The 19,325-nt window shown below is 36.9% G+C and overlaps 2 protein-coding genes across 3 annotated transcripts in view; one reads left to right on the top strand and one right to left on the bottom strand.

Annotated features, from left to right (window-relative positions):
• LOC119651513 overlaps positions 1-19,325 on the bottom strand; it is a 47,503-nt gene that overhangs the window by 17,266 nt on the left and 10,912 nt on the right. The window contains exon 1 of one of the 2 annotated variants that reach the window (XM_038055140.1): positions 12,100-12,504. The exons of the other annotated variant lie outside the window; for it this stretch is intronic. Coding sequence (XP_037911068.1) covers positions 12,100-12,179 — 80 coding nt within the window. The 5' untranslated portion in view covers positions 12,180-12,504. Of the gene's footprint in view, positions 1-12,099; positions 12,505-19,325 lie in introns of those variants that run through there. 2 annotated transcript variants of the gene reach the window in all.
• On the top strand, positions 1,317-8,661 carry LOC119651511. The gene is made up of 4 exons (XM_038055136.1): positions 1,317-1,702; positions 8,117-8,248; positions 8,310-8,453; positions 8,513-8,661. The coding sequence occupies exons 1-4, from the start codon at positions 1,411-1,413 to the stop codon at positions 8,587-8,589; spliced, it is 645 nt and encodes a 214-aa protein (XP_037911064.1). The 5' UTR covers positions 1,317-1,410; the 3' UTR covers positions 8,590-8,661.

The raw sequence follows: 19,325 nt of genomic DNA, 5'->3' as shown, positions 1-19,325 counted from the left end.
CTACTATTATTAACAAAGTTATAGTATGACGAAATTGCCTCTTCTGCATCAAATTACTACTCCCTACGAGATAAAATGCCAATACCACGCCAAATTGAATATCGGGCATATTCAACGCATATTCACTACGAGCTATACGTACGAGTATATGAATGAAATCATCGTGTAGTCAAATATGCTTGCATAAATTGAGGGATATAACAATACGTGCTAAGAGTTAATACGTTTCGTTAATACGAAAATAGGAAGTTTCTTTTTTCCTGCGTGCGCTCCATCCGGATGTATTTTGGTTTGTTCTATTTTTTTTTTGCAAGAAAAATGAAAATGAGAACCAATTTTCTTAAAAATTCATGTTGATTTTTCAACTTATGAAAATTTATATACAAATATCACGATAAGTCCTAACTTATCTGGTTTAGGAAGTAAAGTTTGTAAAAATCTATTATGCAAACACGTATTTTTAATAATCTAAAGTAACATATAATATAGAAAACAATAAAGTCGAAACAAGTCGAGAAATTGTAAGCTGGGTGCTTCAAGTGGCTAAGGGTTTTGTATATTTCTTTTATATGTGAATCGATATTTTCCCCATTTATACCTAGGTCGTACTGTATATGCACTTTTAATGTCAGACTAATCACTTTAGTGTGATCCTGACATTCAAAGTTTTAGATTGCAATAAATTTTCCCAAAAGCGCAACTTAGACCTATTATAATTTTGTTAGTAATAATGCGATTTCCACCGATTTTGGTAATATCATGCTATGTTACTGCAATTATGGTTTTAGGATGAACTTGAGGAGGCTTCACTAAATTTTCGAAAAATATGGTATTGTATTGTTATTAACCTTATTTGAGCAGATATCGGTCTGAAGAATATTTTTGGGTTGTGATCAATTTTTAGCCCCTGCACTTCCCCGATTTACAACCAATGGCAAAACTAATACCGGCATTGGGAAGTACTAATTAAGAGCTTTCATTTAATATGTCACACGACTACAGTCGGTGAAAAAAAATTGTACACTCTCCTGTTGAATTCCCAAAATTCAATGTAGGACGATGTTACTCACTGCATGGGCGCTCACAATTCCAACCTTCTAACCAAGCTCTGTGTCAATAGGAGTAACCGGTTTGGAGAAAAGTGCGTGTGACAGACGGACCCACAGACAAACAGACAGACAGTGAACCGATTTTAACAAAACCCTAAAGAGTAGTTCTGCTTGTTGCTTCCAAGAGCTCGATAATTTGGTAACTGGTAGAACAGGTCGTATAATCAAAATAGACTAAATGATAGTAAGACGGAGATTTCAGAGATGCTGCATAATTTCGATATCAGTTCCATGGGGTTAGTTGTTTTCAAAGCAAGTGTTGCTATTGAGACTGTTTATTCTATTCAAGGATAAAGCAAAAATGGTTGTAAAGCAATTGTTATCGGTGATATTCTTTGTGTTCACGTGCCTGGAAATTAGTAAGAGTGTGCATAATAAACATCCAGTGCCATTCAACAAATTAGCAACATGCCAGGAATTCGATGTAGAGTCAAAATCGTGTCTGCATTACTTTCCTGTTGGAAGCATTAAAAACTACAAGAACAGGGACTTTAAACTACAAATGAAGTTTTACGTGATGGCAACGAACGATGCTAATATTGTACTTACAAATGGATTGGAATTGGGAAAGGGACGTATCGCATATACCATTGGTAAATAAGATAATTTGTGAGGAGGAAGTTCACTCGAAATTATTTCCTCCGTATCATTTACATATGTGGGTGAAAGGAATTTTATTTAAAAAGTTTGATTCAACATTTTCATTACCGAACTGAGGACATGACTGTTGGGAAAGGTAAATTGCTACCTATTTAACGTGGTAATTTCGAACTCAATTTTGAAGAGTAATTAGTTATTTTGACTTCAAGATTGTTTGCATGAATGAATGCCTTGCATGGTTGACCATACACAATAAAATGTTAATATTGTGCACATGATTGAATTCATAATTTTAGACAATGAATAACTGCATAAATTTCTAGAAGTGATGAAGTAATAATCGGTGATATGCACATATACAAATGTTTTTCTCATGCTGCGAAAATTTTTATCAGATTAATAATTTGCAGTTAGGAAGAATTGAAAATTGCGATTATGATTATGGTGATGATCTATTCGAGAGGTCGTAAATTTTTAATTACTAAATCAAAATTGAAATGTACTAATGTCGATTAATTTCTTTTTAAAGTTTAAAGTTCCGTGCAAAAGAAAATGCTATTAAATTCGGTTTACTGTCTGCCTCTCCGTCTGTCTGTTACAGGCCTCAGAAATGGCTGCACTTGTTATCACGAAATTTCGCGGTAAAGTTGGAACTATGGACCAGTAGATGTTATCGTAACATTATTCTACGTTGAATTCAAGGGGGTGAGAGGTTCTCATATATCCAAAAGAGACGTAAAATTGGTTTGTAAATATGGGCATGGGGTATCGAATGAAACGTCGCAATTAGCACCTTTTCAAGCAGGTTTTGACAATAGTTGAAAAATTTGAAAAAAAAAGTTATGAAGCTATATGCCTATATCAAAAGCATTTTCAACAAACTCAATGATTGCATGAGTATTAAAATCTGCATTTTTCGATTGTTCATATTCTATTTATCATGATTAAATAATCACATACTAGGAATTCTTCTAAGCTGTAAATACCCCAAATTGGAGTATTTGTTTCGACTTGGAAACCAGAAGCTGGACTCTCCGAGTAGGGAAAGTTTTATAATTTTTTCTTCGGTAATTTTATATGCTCATCTTTTTGAATTCAGCTAGCCTGAAATGTAATTATATAGTAATTTCCCAAGACCATTTAAACTACTGTCCCTGGTCGGAGTGGTTACAGCGCAAGGCTGTTATATGGAAGGTCGCGGTTCAAATCTTACTGGTGGCAGTGGAATTTGTATCGTGATTTGTCGTCGGATACCACTCAACTTAGTTGTGAATGAGTACCTGTGTCAAATCAGGGTAATAATCTTGGGCGAGCGCAATGCTGACCACATTGCTCCCTATAGGGTACTATAATCCTGTATTTCAAGGCCCTGATTCAATTGGATTGTTGCCCCAACGATTATTATTACTATTATTTAAACGAATATAAATTTATTATTCGGTGATTTTTAAGAAAAAAAAACGTTTTCATCTACTATAAGTATAAATATACCTCGATTTACAAGCATTGAGGGATACACCTTAAAGTAAAACATTTTTGTTTCGGCGTATAAAGCAATTCTATAATATTATTACCTTTCTAATGTTCGTTACCACTATCATTAAAATTGAATGAAGTGCGCATACATATGAATGTTCAAAAGTACATATTCCCTTTAAAACATGTATTCAATGTTGATCAGTTTGGAGTTTAGTGGGAACTTTCAGCTTCTGTCGGAGTACCATTCAGAATAGCTATCCCAATGAGATTGATTGTAAGCGCCATCGATTCTCCAACATACAAAGTGGCAAATTAGTTAACAGAACGATTAACACCATTCAGTGTCAGCACGGACGCACACATTCAGAACTTGTTTAACTTTAACCAAAGGATATACTAGCCAGTTTCCATAATGAATCCTTATTTACAAAGGTGTTCATCTCAGGAACTAAGTAAATCATAAGTAGATTGCATCCAAACATCAGATTTTCAATGGAGAAAGAACAAAATGAAAAGCTACCCTTTCTTGGCGTGCTAGTATACAGAAACCAGACAACACAATAGGCCATAATGTGAAAACCGATATACACATCTACATAGGTGCAATATCGCATCCTAATATCCATCGCAAAAATACTCAATTCTCTCGTCCACAAGACTATAAACGTTAAAGTCAAGGCGCCTATACACCAGGAATTGAAAAGAATGAAGAAAGCGCTCATCCCCAACGGATCTTAGCAGATCAAACCACTATTAAGAAACAAAGGAATCCTAAAGAGACTACTGACTCGCAGAGCGAAACGAACAGCAGTCGCGGCATTACATAAAAGGGACAACGGAGAAAATCGGGAGAACCCTCAGGAAACACAAAATCTACACCATCTTCAAGCCTCCGACTAAAATGGGGCAAATGTGAAAAACACCGAAGACCAAAAGGCCGCCACTTCACCCACCAGGAAGGGAAGCGTCAAATTCTTAAATAGAATAGAAAACATTTAAAAAAAAAGTTTTCAATTATTTAAAACAAAATAAGGTTTGATTTAGTCGAATTAATCACGAAAACATTCAATATTTTAGCCAAAAATTCTGGTTGGCTTCATTTCAGCTTAAACGGAAACCTCCTAATGTGGGCTTTCAGAATGGAATTTTTAAATACTTGGAGTCAGTCCCTTCTACGACTGATTTTTTTTTTGTAACTATATTTTATTTGTAATTATTACTAACTATATTTTCGTTTGTAATTACGAGTTCTTTTTCAAGCGCGTTTCTTTTTTCACAATTGTATGAATTCTAACTCTAATTACCAAGAATATGAACCAACACTGAAGGTAATATAATATTTTTAGAGGCATTTTTTTACATTATTTGTAAAAAAGCAGTGCAAATTGAAAATTTATTTTCAGAAGCCGCAAAATTTTTGATGTCGATTATTTTCACCCGCATTGAGGTTCATATTTTTGCAAAATAAGTTAAGAATGAAAAACTTTTTGGCTTCAGATAAAAATTGGAGTTACTACATGTCCCGGAACTGGGGAACTCTAGTTACGACATTCAGCGGAATAATGTTGCATAACTTTTTTATTTATGTCTTCAATGTTTCGGAAAAAAATCTGAAAATTTGTTCAGATATGACTAATATAATGTCCAAATTTGATTCAATTAATTTTTTCCACCAAAAAAAAACGAAAAATACACGTGAAAATAAACTTTCTAATGCTTTAAGTTTGTACTTTCCTTATTTCCTTTCCAAGTCACAAGAAGGATTAATTTTCGAAACCAGTAATTTGATGACTTTTATATATACATTATATATAAATTCACAAGAAATTTGTTATCATTAGAGCAGATGATCCGCCTCGAAAACAGATCAAAGATATCGGTAACGGAAACAATAAACGATAACAGACTAACTCTTGGCTTTGCAACTAGAAAGTGAGAAAATGGAAAATACAGGAAAAGCGGACAATATCCCAGAACTAATATAATATATGTAGATATAGTGGCACTTTAGGGATTCGGCGTACGTAAAGATTAACAACATATTTTATCTTACACTTGACTGAAGATTAACACATGATGGATGACTTATATTAACAAGAGAATGGAAAGCAAAATTATAGTTATTTGTTCTTTAGATTGAGGGAGTTCTGGATTCGCCATCCACTTGCTGGAGGATCGGGCAATTGGAGTGGAAATTTGGGAGTTAGCCCTGAAAGAGGGGTTCATGGGCTAGAAAGGAAGGACTCAGCACCTCTTCAATTCCAAAAACAAATAACTAGTACAGTCGGGTTAGGCCTGAAATTCTATCCAATTTTTAAGTTGGATATAATTCGCATCCAAGGCGGAAAGGAAAGTTTTGGAGCGGACTATTGGACCGGAAAAAATTAAACTATACAGAATTAAGACTAAGTTTCTCGATCAAACTAGGAGTTACTAATACTTATCATCGACGAAGATGTAGTACGGTTTACTAAAACACAGCGCTATGCTGAACAACCATGTGTACCTATCAAGAGCACCGAGGAGAATGTTGGACACAAAGGACTTGCGAAATACCAACGAGGTAAACCAGAATTAAAATGGATATGCGATATGGTAGAAAATAGAGGGAAATGGGAGTGGCCAACTGCAAACAGAAATTAAAGGACCGGCTGATATGGAAAACGATCATAGTGTTTCCTTTACACAGCACAGGAATATGTTAGTGAAAGACATTAAATTCTACTAAAAGTGGAAAGTTTTACGGATATAGATTCCTTTCGCCCGGTTTTCCGAATCTGCAAGATAATAGGCGGTAATTCAACTTCTGATATTTAATTTCAAAAAATTGTAAATATTTTCATATGTCATATGACAGGGAATCACCTCAATAATACTGTCAAATGAGTTTTACTATAATGTATTCAGGAGTCTTAAATAATATCCGTCTGAACTATTTAATACAGTTTATTGTTTTAATTCATTTTAGATTATAAGCTCCTGAAAATTATGCAGTAACTTATTCAACAGTACGACGGAAGATATGCTTGAAGAGGGGCATCCTCTGTAAAGGTCGTTTTTAAAGTTCTGTGTGAAACAACACCCTATTAAAGTCAGTTTACTTTCTGCCTGTCTGTCTGTCTTACACGCCTTTTCTCTTAGAAGCGATAACTCCAATTGATACGCAATCTGGTAGACAAGTGGGACCTGTGAATCCAATTGCATGCAGGGTGAAACGTAGTTCCACGTTGAGTTTAAAGGGGGGTCCCATATATGTAAAGGCAGGATGTATCATTTTTTTACCAAGTATAGCCATATCAAATGAAAGGCTTCGATTAGCACTTTATGAAGTTGATGTTGGTTTTGAGATTGTTTACAAAGAAGAAGTGTGCGGGGGTCTGAAAAGGGTCAGTTACTTCAATGACCCGTTCTCAGAAACCACCCAATCCAACTATCTGAAAAAAGTATGAAGATCTATGCAGATAGTGTTCCCCCATACCGATATCTGTTTAAATAAATTTTAAGTATATTCCCATACTTTTTATAAGTATATTTTTTAAGAATTGAACGGGAACGTACCCTAGTTTACCCTAGAATCATTAGTTTGCAGTAATATAGGCCACACTAAATAGCATGATACTACCAATTTGGTGGAAATAGCACTGTTAGTAACAAAGTTATAATGGATCAAAGTGGTTACTTGCATTCTAAGATCTTGAAAGTCAGTATCAGACTGAAGTGAATGGTCTGACAAACTAAATGCATAAACGTTACGAATTCAGTACAAATGGTACCAATTAGAGTGGGCATTTGTCCCATTGTATCGTGATTTGACGACGGATACCAGTCGACTCAGCTATGAATGAGTTTCTGAGTCAAATTAGGCTAATAATCTTGAATTGTTGCGCCAACGATTATTATTATTTGTCCAAACCTTTTATACCTGATGCGTTTAGCTTCCAATTTCCCGACTTGATTTTTGATCTTTTTGGGAGTTTTGAAGAACTGAATAAAGATACAAATGTGAACTTTTCACCATATATGATATTACCAACCTTTTCAGGTATGAAAGGATTCATGGATTTTTTATGTAAGAATGCTTGGACGTACGGCAATTCCATTTGAACATAGCTCGTAGTGTATATGCAATGCATATGCTCAGCTATTCATATCAATATGATACCGTCAGAGATAAACTTTTAGTGTGGTGTAATTTCACACGCAAAATACAAATTTGTATATGTACATATTATTTTTAAATTGATTAAGAGTATCTGGTTTCAACCGTCGGAATCGAAGCAAAATGTTCGTTTTCGAGTTAGAAGCAGGGAGACGTACGATATTGTATATGACTAGAGAAAATTATGAATATGGAATTGATAAATATTTTCGAAGACTAGAGACCTTCCTGATTCAAAAAAGGGTTCTTTTTGGAAGTATGCAACTTTCCCAGTCCTTCAAAACACGACCCTAAATAACAAGCATTGTCACAAGCGAGTACACTAATGAGAGTAAACTTATATGATATCAAGGGGCAAATCAATGGTTATTGGAAAAATATACGTACGGTATAATGTGACAAACGAGAGATAGATATAGTTCCCCACTTGAGACTGATGGGCTACCAATTTGGGCAACCAAGGGTGCACTAATATTATACCATTACGCACTAATATATCGCTATCAAATATTGAAGAAATAGGAATTCAGTCACGCAAATATAGTGAGCTATTCAGTAAAGGCTGCCTACCATCGCAACTGCTAGAATATGAGAGTGTTCTCGTAAATCAAGCAATGTTTTAATAAAATTCTAAAATATGGGACAACACAGTGCAGTGTGATTGGGATTTCACTATTATCCTTACATACAAAAACATATTAGATATTGTGACATTTATGGAGGTTATCTTTCCGTCTAGTAGTAACCTACATTTATTTATTTTTCATAGTTGTTGCGGGTTTTGAAAACACATACTCTTGGATTCGAAATACAACTGAAGTGACAGTTGGCATAGACAGTCATTTGCCGAAAATTCTGTCACCACTCTGGCCAACTCCCATCCTTGTTCAGGTGAAATATGGTAAGCTTTCAATCTAAAATGTTTTCAAAAATACTGAATTCATGAAAATGTATCATATTAGATGGAACTTTGCTGGTGTCAATTCCGGATGTGGCAGAACCACTTATGGTAGCTGACGCTCGAGACTTAACAGAAATCAATCAAGTCTGCATTTATGCCTGGAATTGTGAAAGTCGGTGGTTCTATAACTGCACTGAACTTGAAGGTATTTAATAAATAATTAACTTCATTTCATTTTATATTGTTTAAATCAATTTGTTTCAGATGTTTTTATTGAAGATGAATCAGATTGTTCTCACAATAAAAGAGATTGCTTGGCAGGAATTGAATGGGTAAATTGAAAGCATCATTGAAATTTAAGTTGTATTTTTTGACTTAAGTGATAAAGTGAGTAAATAAAGTCTGTTTGGACGAAAAAATGTTTTCATCTCTCTACATAGCATTTCTCAATAAGAACGTTGAAATTGATTGTAAAGACTTACATTTGAAATTACCACATATCCTTACAACGCTACTGATATAAAAGAACTATGTGTGGCGGGAGAGGTTTTTTTAATATTTTATGAAATATAAAGCCGTGTATTCATTTACTATTTGTTAAAAGAAATTTACTCAAAAGTTATTCATTCCGCTTTTTGCAAATCCACGCATACAATAAATAATATGATTTTGCATTGTGTTTAGGCGAAAGAACTTCGTGCATGCGAGAAATCGCATAAAATCGTTATGTGGGTGATATCGTTGAAGGTGTGGAGAAATGGAAGTTTAGGATATTCCTCATCAGTGTTCTTTCCGCGGTATTATATGGGAGCAGGACTTGGAAAGTGACAGCCATTATTATTCGGTATACTTTGGCTCGGCCTAAACTCGATCAAAGAACTTCGCCGGCATACGAACCATATGTCGGTAGAAGTGTTGATTAGCGAAAGTCTCGGTGGATAATAATAATAATTCGTTGGTGCATCAATCCAGTTGTATCTAGGCCATGAAGCATATTAGAACACTTTATTCAAGATCGTAACTGAGTCGACTGGTATCCGACTTACAGCCTCTACAAAAATCTCTCTGCTATCAATGAGACTTCAACCACGACCTTCCATTGCTACAGCCTAGTAATCTAACCATTGAGCAAACCGGTCTTAGCAGTGAATAGGCCACAATTTAGGAAAAGGTGTTAATTTCATCGCTGGCTATAACCATGCAATGGAATTCACTAACCCGGATTCGCCGACGAATGGGACGCCTCCGAAACAAGGTCCGTAGAATAGTATAAAAGGAGTGCACACACAAAAATAACAAACTCCTTTTCAATAGTACTGGCCGATTGAAGAGAAATATCATCATCATCATTATAAATAAATAAGATAAAGATAAATAAGATTTGAAGCACATCAATTCGGGAAACTGGTAGCTGAATGTATCTAGCCCGTAATGTTTATGCATTTATTTAGAATGGAATTAATTTGCACAAAAGAGATTACTTTGACCTATTATAACTTTGTTAGTAATAGTGTGATTTCCACCAAAGTTGGTTGTATTGAGCTCTATAGTGCAGCTTATACTATTATACTTGATGATAGTCAATTTGAAAAAAAGTATAGTAATAACAAATATATGTAATCATATACTATTATTAATTGTACTTAAGAAGATATTGGTATAGAAGGTGTTTTGAGACCTAGAAACCATGCGCATAGACCGCCATACTTTATTTTTTTTTAATTTTTAGGTTGGATAGCTTCTGAGAACAGGCATTTTCGGACTTTCGCACTCCTCTCCTTGGCAACCAATGTTAAAACCAATATCGACTTTGGGAGGTATAAATCGAGACTTTTCATTTCAAACCCCATAATACTATATTCTGTGAAAACAATTTATACCCCTCTTTTGCATGTATGGGGACCCCCCTTAAACTCTACGTAGCTTCGACCAAATTTCGTATCTATAGGAGTAACCGGTTCTGAGAAAATGGGTCTGACAGACAGGCGGACACTGTAGTGTATTTAGTGTTTTACATACTGATCAAATAACGACCTTGAAAAATGTCTTTTACCAAATAAGAGGGTGGAGCTTTACTACAGTTCATTTTGAAAGTTGACGAATAGTGACCATATGGGTAGAAAAAACTAGCCGACTTGAATTACTCTTAAACCCAATGGAGAAAACCGACATGGAAATAAAAGCTGGGAAAATATATATTAACTTTGTCTCCTGTGTCTATCATAGTATCTCATCTCTAAGATGGTTGTTTCTTCACGAATTCCAATCCTGCTTAATTAATTAGTTTTCGATTTTTTCATCCCGATGGTATTATATATGTCTGCTCACTCCTCAAGCATGCTACGTACGTAGGTGTTGAAGGATGATTTCATCGACTCAAAATCAAGGAATGTTCAAAGATATTCTGGATTCACGATTGTAGACATTCAGACAGTGTCTCTCGAAGCGGAGTTTATCATCAAAGGTTGCGTCTATATCTTGAATGACGTTCAGGCCACCAAGAGAGTAGGAAAACCGAATAAGAGAGGATTTGAGGAAGTAGCATATCACTTGCAAACGTTTAGTGTCAACCTCTTTATACAGTACCAGCGAACCAGGTTGTCCAAATCCGACTGAAGAGCCATACAGTCTATTGAGGAAGCTACAGATGATAGAAGCGGAGTGGGAAAAGGAACAAACTTCGCAGCCATTAAAAGAAATGCAGCAAGAATGGTTGGAGAGGTAAGATCCGAGCCATGTAATGAGTGACAAGGGAATGCCAGGAATGTTAAGATTAGCGACTATATGCAAAATTACCGTGTGATTAACAGAGTCAAAGCCCTTAGAAAAATCCGTGTAAATGACGTGCACTTATTGTTAATATTTTAGATATATGGCGGCTAGGTTGATGAAGTCTAGTAGGTTAGTGACGGGAGACGTTTCACGAAGCCGGGATGCTTTTTAATTATAAGGTGGTCAAAGTGAATTGTCAACCAGCCATTGACATATCTTTCTGGACTTTCGGAACAGGAAAAGAGGAAGGAAATATGAAGTTAATTCTTGGCATATGCATGATCATGACCAGGGATAGTAAGAGCTTCATTCAAAGGCTAAGAAAATGTTTTCTTTTTGAAGTTATGTAGAGAGGGCGGGAAATCCATTGTTTCATCTGAGCAAAGACTAACATTGGCGTCAAGATTGCCAATGAGGTACTGTTACTATGGAACGAATAAGGAGGAGTATTTCATTAATAAATTACAAATTTGCACGAAGATTGAGGCGAGTCAGCAAAGGAGCCTGTAAACTCGATTGCTTATGGGTTACTTGTGTTACGGATGGGAGACTAGAAGAGGTTGAAGTTTTCGCGTGGTAAAGCAACCTCGAAAGTAAGGTATTCCTCCCGGGACTTAGCTATGCCTGAAGTCTGCAAAACTTTAAAGTGACTTTGAAGTGGGTCAGCTTCAGGCTTCCGGAAAATTTTTATTTTTTCCTTGATGCATATTTCTAACGGAGCTCCTTATGAATCTCACTGGTGAAGAAGAATGAATAAGGGCACAGGGACCTGGAGAGGGAGGGCGTAACAAGGAAGCAGGTTAAATAGGATAATATAAAAGAATCTGAAAAATTTTCCCCAATAAGCAATAATAAGACTTCAAAATAAATCCCATTTTTGCCCACATAAATTAATAATAGTAAATACTTTGTCATTTTTCCGAAATTTGTATTATTATAATTAAATTTCTTGTATTAAAAAATTACGACACTTTTGTACGTATTTAAGCACTGATTAAGTTTTCAACCCGTACACCCGGGCCGGCCCGGCCTATTATATTAACTTAAGAAAACTTTTAGAAAATATGTAGCACACTTACTCTCCGCACATTGGAAGACTTGCATCTTTTGGCATGGTAATAACACACCCTTTCAAAAGAGGTGTACTCTCTGTTGCCATTATGATTACTTTGTGTTCCGAAGGATCTTCTTTTTTCTAATCACTTTTTGCAGTATATGAATCTGCAAAAAATTATCGCAGCTGAGGACCTCTTCCTTCGCAAAGTTGTCGTCCCGTGAAGCACTGATACAATCGTTCTGTTCATTATCACCAAAATTTCTTCACATAAAACTCCACTGCACACTAATAAATATACTTTTTTTACTAAAATTTAAATGTTAGGCTTTCTAAGTATTAAGCAACTTAAGAAATGCAATTGCTTCAAAATTGGAATATTTGAAGCCTAGTCTGTTCAGAGATAGATCTGCTTTGGCACTGAACCTACTGAAGTGAGCTGTTGCATCAAGAAACCTCGTTTCTTCGGTAAAATTCATTTTGGTAAGATTTCGTTATCAGTTCTACTGTTGACGTGATGCACAGATGGGAATGCAAAAGTCCGGGCTAATAAATACTACAGATGATTATTGTTGATAAATATTATCTTGTAAAGAATATAATATTTTTGATTTAGTGAAACAATATTGATGTTTCCATAATTCTTTTTTTTTGTAATTGGGTGAAACACGGAAATCCATGAGTAATTAGATAAGCGTGTACGCTGAAGAATGATGAATATTGAAAAAATCCCTAATCTACATTGTTTGAGCGGGTTTCGGGAGATTCTGAGATGCAAATGTTTCATTGAACTGGCACTATCATCTAGTTATACCGATAGCAGGTGTGTCGGTATTGTCAGAAAAAACATTGGAGTGAAAGTCAAGAAATTTTTTGTTAATCTATTTGGATTGATAAAAAATAACGAAATACTTTTTACAAAAAGATTGTGCGGTCCGTCGAAAAAAATGCTCTACTATTATTTTCAAATTTCCGTCCTCGCAGCATATACTTAAAAGAAGGAAATGTAGAGGAAGATCGTGGTTGGATGCCAGATATAAAGAATAAAGTGGACACTCAACGCTATCACAATTTTCCAACTGCATTGTTCTGGTAAATAGGAACTCCAATTCGGAGGTTGCCTAATTATTTCGCCTTAAAGATTTTTCATAAGCACTCTATCTAGTATGCGTATTAGAAGCCGATCATAGTGACTTTTTCTTCCCTGTCTTTGGCCATTCCAGAAAGCAGTTGTGATAACATTCCCCTTCGGATACAACCTTGTCATGGTGGGGTAATCTGCAGTAATTCACTACTACATAAAGAATTTCCAAAACATAAATAAGAAATCTAAGGACATATGTAACTGGTAAGAAGTTACAGACGAATCCACCCCCGACCATAAGCAATCGCAAAACATGCGGCCGAGGTACGGACTTTGGAGCCTCGCCAAATTCATGCTCAAATTGTACGAGTGGCATCATTTGATATAGGGTTTAAGAGTAGGAGCTCTTTCTATACACGAAAGGGGGCGTGTAAAATTTGCTTATCTGGGGTATCAGATGAAAGGGCTCCATTAGCACTTTTCGAAACTGATCTTACTTCTGATACTGGGTGAAACATAGGAGGGTGAGGACTTAAAATATGTGACACGAAAAGTGTAACAGGTTTCGTTCTCAGTACCTATTCAACCAAAAAAACCTGAAACAAATTACAATGGTGCACCTATATGCAATCTACGCTTGAAAATATATTCCATTCCGATATCTGCTCGAACATACTTAATATTATACATAATGGCATATTACCATATTTTAGAAATTTACCCGAAAGTCCCCTTAAGTTGAACCTAGAAGCATAAAATTGCACCAGAATAAATGATAATATAGCACACATTGTGAAAAGTTTGGAGGAAATCCGACAATTATTACCAAAGTTATAGAAGGTCGATATTTTATATTTCAAATGAATTTATTGCTCTCTAAGACGTATATGCCGCCAATTCATATAAAATGAACTCAGGTGAACGGCAGGGTGCTTGGGAACATTAGTTTTTCGTGTTTAGTTCTTTTTAGTTATTTGGATATCAGCAGCAGACAAACATATATGTGCATATGCTAATGAAATTTCCGGATAGTGTCCAATTAAGGTAGATACACATGTACGTTAGTACCATCGGTGTCTAATTGTCGTACATATATGTGTATATGTGCTTTTCTGCACGGAGTAAAGTGGAAATATTCGTATGCGTTTGAACAATTTAGATACATACGTACATGCACTCAGATATTTATCAGTATGTGATAATATTAGAAATATATGAAGGAATATTTTCAATTTCTTTTTTAATTGAAATATGTACTTAGAAAGTTTCTCACATAAGATAAACACAAAACCTTTCCGACTGGTTTACGATGGATCTGCATGGATAGAGCGTACATAGACAGGATCCCTGTATGGGAGCTGGCATGGGTGAGGTAACTACAGGTAAAATTCCACCTATTAGAATCTTTTTATAAACCCACATAATGGGAAGCAAGTAATGTGGACTTAACTGGTCCGATACGCTCGATACGATCGTTTGTGGAATCAAGTCTTTGCTGTGCGGATACCCCGAATCAGAGAAGGCGTTAAACTGAAAACGGAAGAATGTTTTAAGGAAAGAGACGAGACCTTTGTGCAGTTTACAGTAGAGTGTGAGAAAAACCCATTGACTCCAGTCGGGTCCACATTGACCACGACATACACTTCTAACGCTACGATTATATCAAAAATCATAAAGGTTGGTCAAATCAATTTGTAGCATGCCAAAGCCTCTTCCTTTACACAATAAGGCTCATTAAGCTGCTTGACTGGCCTTCTATCTTTCTAGTGCAAGAACTATGAGTTCAATCTAACAAAGTTTGTAGTATTGTTGCTTTTTGTTACCCTATGATCCACGGTGACCTCAGATTGCGCAAGTGCTTAGAGATCTGGGAAGTGGTTCTGACCTGTCAAGGTGTTATAATACGAACGCTTAGCATATTCAGTGGGGAAGTAGCAAATATAATTCTAGAAAATGGAAGCTATCTGATTTCAGTTGCTCCCGTTACTTCAACCCGTTTCATTATTACGTTTGACTAAATACTACTTTGGTGATAGAAGTTCAATTCTACACTATGAACTTCATACTTTTAGAAGGTTTTGAAAAGATTTGCTCTCCTACCCAAGGAAAACTCGGTAAAACGTTTCCTTAGTGGAATCGAGAATTGTGCTTGAAAATTTCAAAGTGAGACTCCTTGAAAATGAACTGTGAGGGTTTGAAGATGAAAGACAGGCTTCAAGGCTGTGAAGACTACTTAAAAGACATGAGTCTTGGCCGACTGCTGGAAACTTTTAGAAAATCGGATCGTACCTTCACAAACTTTACAGTTGAGTCTGTATAGACTCTCTTAGAAGTACCCTATCCGAAAAAACAAATCGTATTCGCTAAATCAAAAACAACACAGTTGTCAGCGTAGAAAGTCCTGCGAGTTTATTCGGCATTCTTTGATTGTCAGAAAACGTAACTCTCAAAGAAGAGTACGCGATGGGTGGTCGTGGAAATTGAAATGACTTTTAATTGTGCCCCTTTGTAGGTGTTCAGAAGTGGCCCGGAAGTAGACGGGGCAGCATCCCTGTCGACCGAATCAATACCAAATGACCAAGGAGGACCTCAATATGGTGACAGCCGTTGTATTCACCTTGAATTGCTGGTCCTGATGCAGTAGTCGAATGCTCCAAGGTCTTGAGCGATCAAACTTATCTGAATTCACCAGAGGTTATCTGGTAAAATTGGATCCGGAATAGTCTTCTGAGTTCATGCCCCAGTATTCTCGTGAGGCAGAATTCTGGGGCATGTGTTCTCAGCCCGGTTGTTTAAGACCCTTTTGTGGAAGTTTCATGAGGATTGTGGTTGCCTCCACAGAGCCCTTCGAGTCTCAAGCGTTGAATTTCGTTATACGGGTGTTGTACTCTTTAGTTCGGTAGAGATTTTAGGTTGGTCTTGTATTCACCAGTATTAAATGGGGTTGCACAACAGGACTCTGATTCTCTCTGGTCACCAAATCAATCCCTGTCTTAAGAAGACTGTAAACTTTCCCTATGCGTGCCCAAATATATGGTCTGGCTCATCGAAACCTCAAAAAAGTTTGTAGGAATATATAGAGACGCATTGGTTTGATTTACAGCTGGTGTCTTAGACCTGGGCGCTCAGTAAATCTAAATAAATACATATATGGTTGCCATTCAACCCTTCGTAGAGGATAGTGCGTCAACTGCGCCTGCGCGCCATCGTATTCGATCCAGTGAAATGTACTTCAACTCTCTGACTTCTCGAAACGTACGCACTGCTCCTCCATTGTTCTGTGTTCTTGGAGCAATCCACTCTTCGACCATCTTGGGACAGTGGGATCTACTGCATATGCTAGCTAGCAATGAATTTGTCGTCCCTCCTTAACGTGTAATCTATCCATTGTCAGTTCCGCCTTCTGCTCACAACAACTATGGATAACTTACCTGCGTGCCACCAAGTTCTTTGCTCGGAATACTATCACGCCAGCATGCCTTGATGATAGGCAAGTGTTCACTAAGGTTTGAACCTTTTGTGTAATAGTAGGGGTCACTTTCCATTTGCTACTCGCAAATCACAACACAGAAAGAACACTAGCATAGAACAAACTTAACTTGCTCCTGGTGTTGAGATAACCGCATTTCCAGATTGTATACAGCGTAAGCGGATCTAGTACTGTTAATACGTCGAGCGACATCTAGTTTGCTGCCCCTGTCGACAGAAACCACGGTTTCTAGATGTACAAATTGATTAATGCCTTCGATGCTCTGCCTATTAATGTAGATACGGAGAGTATGATGACCCGTTGGACTGAGAACCTTAGTTTTGTTGGTGTTTACCTTCAGTCCAAATCTACTTGAATCTTTTTCCAAATCCAGAGCCATTTGGCTAAGGTCTATGACCGGGTGAGAGGAAGTAGATGTCACCAATGTAGTCGAAGTGTTTGAAGAAAGATGTCATAGTCCATTGAAATTATCCACGTCTTGTGGACAAGGCAGTATGAAGAACGTCACTAATAACAAGAAAAAATAATATCCGTGACAAGATGCAATCCTGCCGGACTGCGTCGAATTTCTCTAATATTCTACCTCGATGCAGCATTTGAAATTTTCCGCCATCATATGTCCCTCTGATAATGACTATTAGTTTCCCTGGAACGCCCCTACTGCAGCGAGCACTCCATATATACTCCCTGTTCGCCTTATCCAAACTATTTTCGAAATCGAGTTCTATCGTGATACGGTATACACTTCTGAAATCATTGCTACCTCTTTGCTTGATCAATGCAACAACAAATTGTCTATTGTCACGGCACATATTATGTTTAATTTCCCGGGATTTTGCATGGTATCAAAGTTTGAGTGAACAACAGCAACTTCAGCGGCAAAGGGGCACGGAATCTCATCGAGGCAGGTAAGTTACACGAGACCCGTATCGGTATGTCGATGCCGTCTAGACCGTCTCCCTGCGTGTGTTTCCTCGTCTTATTCCAGCCGGAAACGTATGCATCCAAAAGATTGATCTTGAATGTTTCTACTTGCTTCCTCCTCACTTGCTAGGAGAGCAAACATGAATTTATTGTCGAGAATGTTGCACGTGCTTGCCTCAACCAAGCTTCCCATAGAGGAATTTTGAAGTATCATTCGCTCACTGATTCTATTAAGATCCATTACCATTAATCTGAAATGAATCTTTAAGAAAGCTCTGCCTTAACTTCTACTGGGATGTGGGAAGCCCATAAACAGCTAGCATAATGTTTGTTGGTATGACAGATGCTGCCACGTACTTGGAGCCAAATGCTCCCAACGCCAATGCACTACATCACATACATTCATTCGAGGCCGATGTCATTGCAACACTCAAACAGAAGACAACTCCTTAATCTACTGTTGATCGCGAAGTGGACAACCCGATTTGATGAGGTTGTGGAAGCTTCAAGAACCCAAAAACCTACCAACATTATTGTTACGGTGGCCAACAACGTGTCGTCCCCTCCTCCTCCACACTTCTCTGAGCAAGTAGTTGTCAGAGGCCGCCTTGGAATTCAGATTATTGATCACGATCACAATGTCACCTTTAGGAAGCCTCTTCTGCGTGTTCTTCATTATATCGGAAACCTCCGTTGTTACATCGCACTGTACAAAAGTGATGCTACTTAACATGGACTGAAATCATGCAGGCAAAATCCTTTCAGAAGCTAGGTCCCAAACCAAGAGAGTGCATTTTACTTCATTTAGACCCAGAATGTCCAGCTTATATCGTTAGAATTCTCGCTCGAGTTGGAGAAAGCAAGCTTTCTGAAGACACTCGCCACCTTTGCTGAGGAGCGTGCGCACATTCCAGAACTTAATCATAGTTCATTTTCGATAGCCAAAAGCCTTCGGCGTGAGGTCAATCCCTACCAGAGACGACGTTGATTCCGGTAGCAGTATAAATTCGGAATTTTCTAGTTCCTATCCCACAAATTTTTATCCCTTTTAATCGCTGTTACAGCAAGCAGGGCTTGAGTGTATTCTTAAGCCCTAACTCACAATTAGGAAATATTATATCAATACGACGACATGTCATAAATACGCATTGCTTAGGGACGGCTTCACATAGAGAGTAGTATACAAATGAAAATCACCACAAACATTCAGGATTCAAATTTAGAGTCTAAGGTCGACAGAATGATGCTCAGCCAACTCGCTCGTTTTATTTGTGAACATAAAGAATCGAAAATGGACATTTAGAGTAAGTCTAGTGAAACCCGTCTTATCCGTAGTTTACGTCATTTACTGAATGAAATCAGAAATGAAAAGCGGTTTAAATACAAAACGTTAATTGAATGCACTAAATTACAATAGCGTGATATACGATTATATGTTCAATACATATACTACATATATATGTAGGTAAGTTTGAAATATTTTGTCATGTCTGGATGGGGTTTTTGGGACAAATGCAGTTATTTTGCTGCGCTTGCAAACAATATTTCTGACAATAGCTGTAGAATTTCCAGTTTTTCAGAAGCAAAATTAAAAGATCGACAGAATTTTGTAGCTTTCAGACATTGCAAGCTGGTTTCTCAACTTTAAATATTAAATTCAAAAACACAGTGTTACCAAAGCTCTTGAGTGTGTTTGCCATACTTGGAGTCCAAGGGTTGAATTGATCTATTTTTAAGATTTCAGCACGATGCT

This window comes from Hermetia illucens, chromosome 3 (genome assembly GCF_905115235.1).
Source record: "Hermetia illucens chromosome 3, iHerIll2.2.curated.20191125, whole genome shotgun sequence".
NCBI classification, from domain to species: Eukaryota; Metazoa; Arthropoda; class Insecta; order Diptera; family Stratiomyidae; genus Hermetia; species Hermetia illucens.
The sequence above is the reverse complement of the archived record's forward strand: the minus strand, read 5'-3'. Positions and strand labels throughout refer to the sequence as shown.

Coding starts and splice junctions, on each gene's coding strand:
- LOC119651511 (XM_038055136.1), top strand. CDS start 1,411: ATGGTTGTAAAGCAATTGTTATCGGTGATATTCTTTGTGTTCACGTGC. Junction 1,703..8,116: donor ACGTATCGCATATACCATTG/GTAAATAAGATA, acceptor TATTTTTCATAG/TTGTTGCGGGTTTTGAAAAC. Junction 8,454..8,512: donor TAACTGCACTGAACTTGAAG/GTATTTAATAAA, acceptor AATTTGTTTCAG/ATGTTTTTATTGAAGATGAA.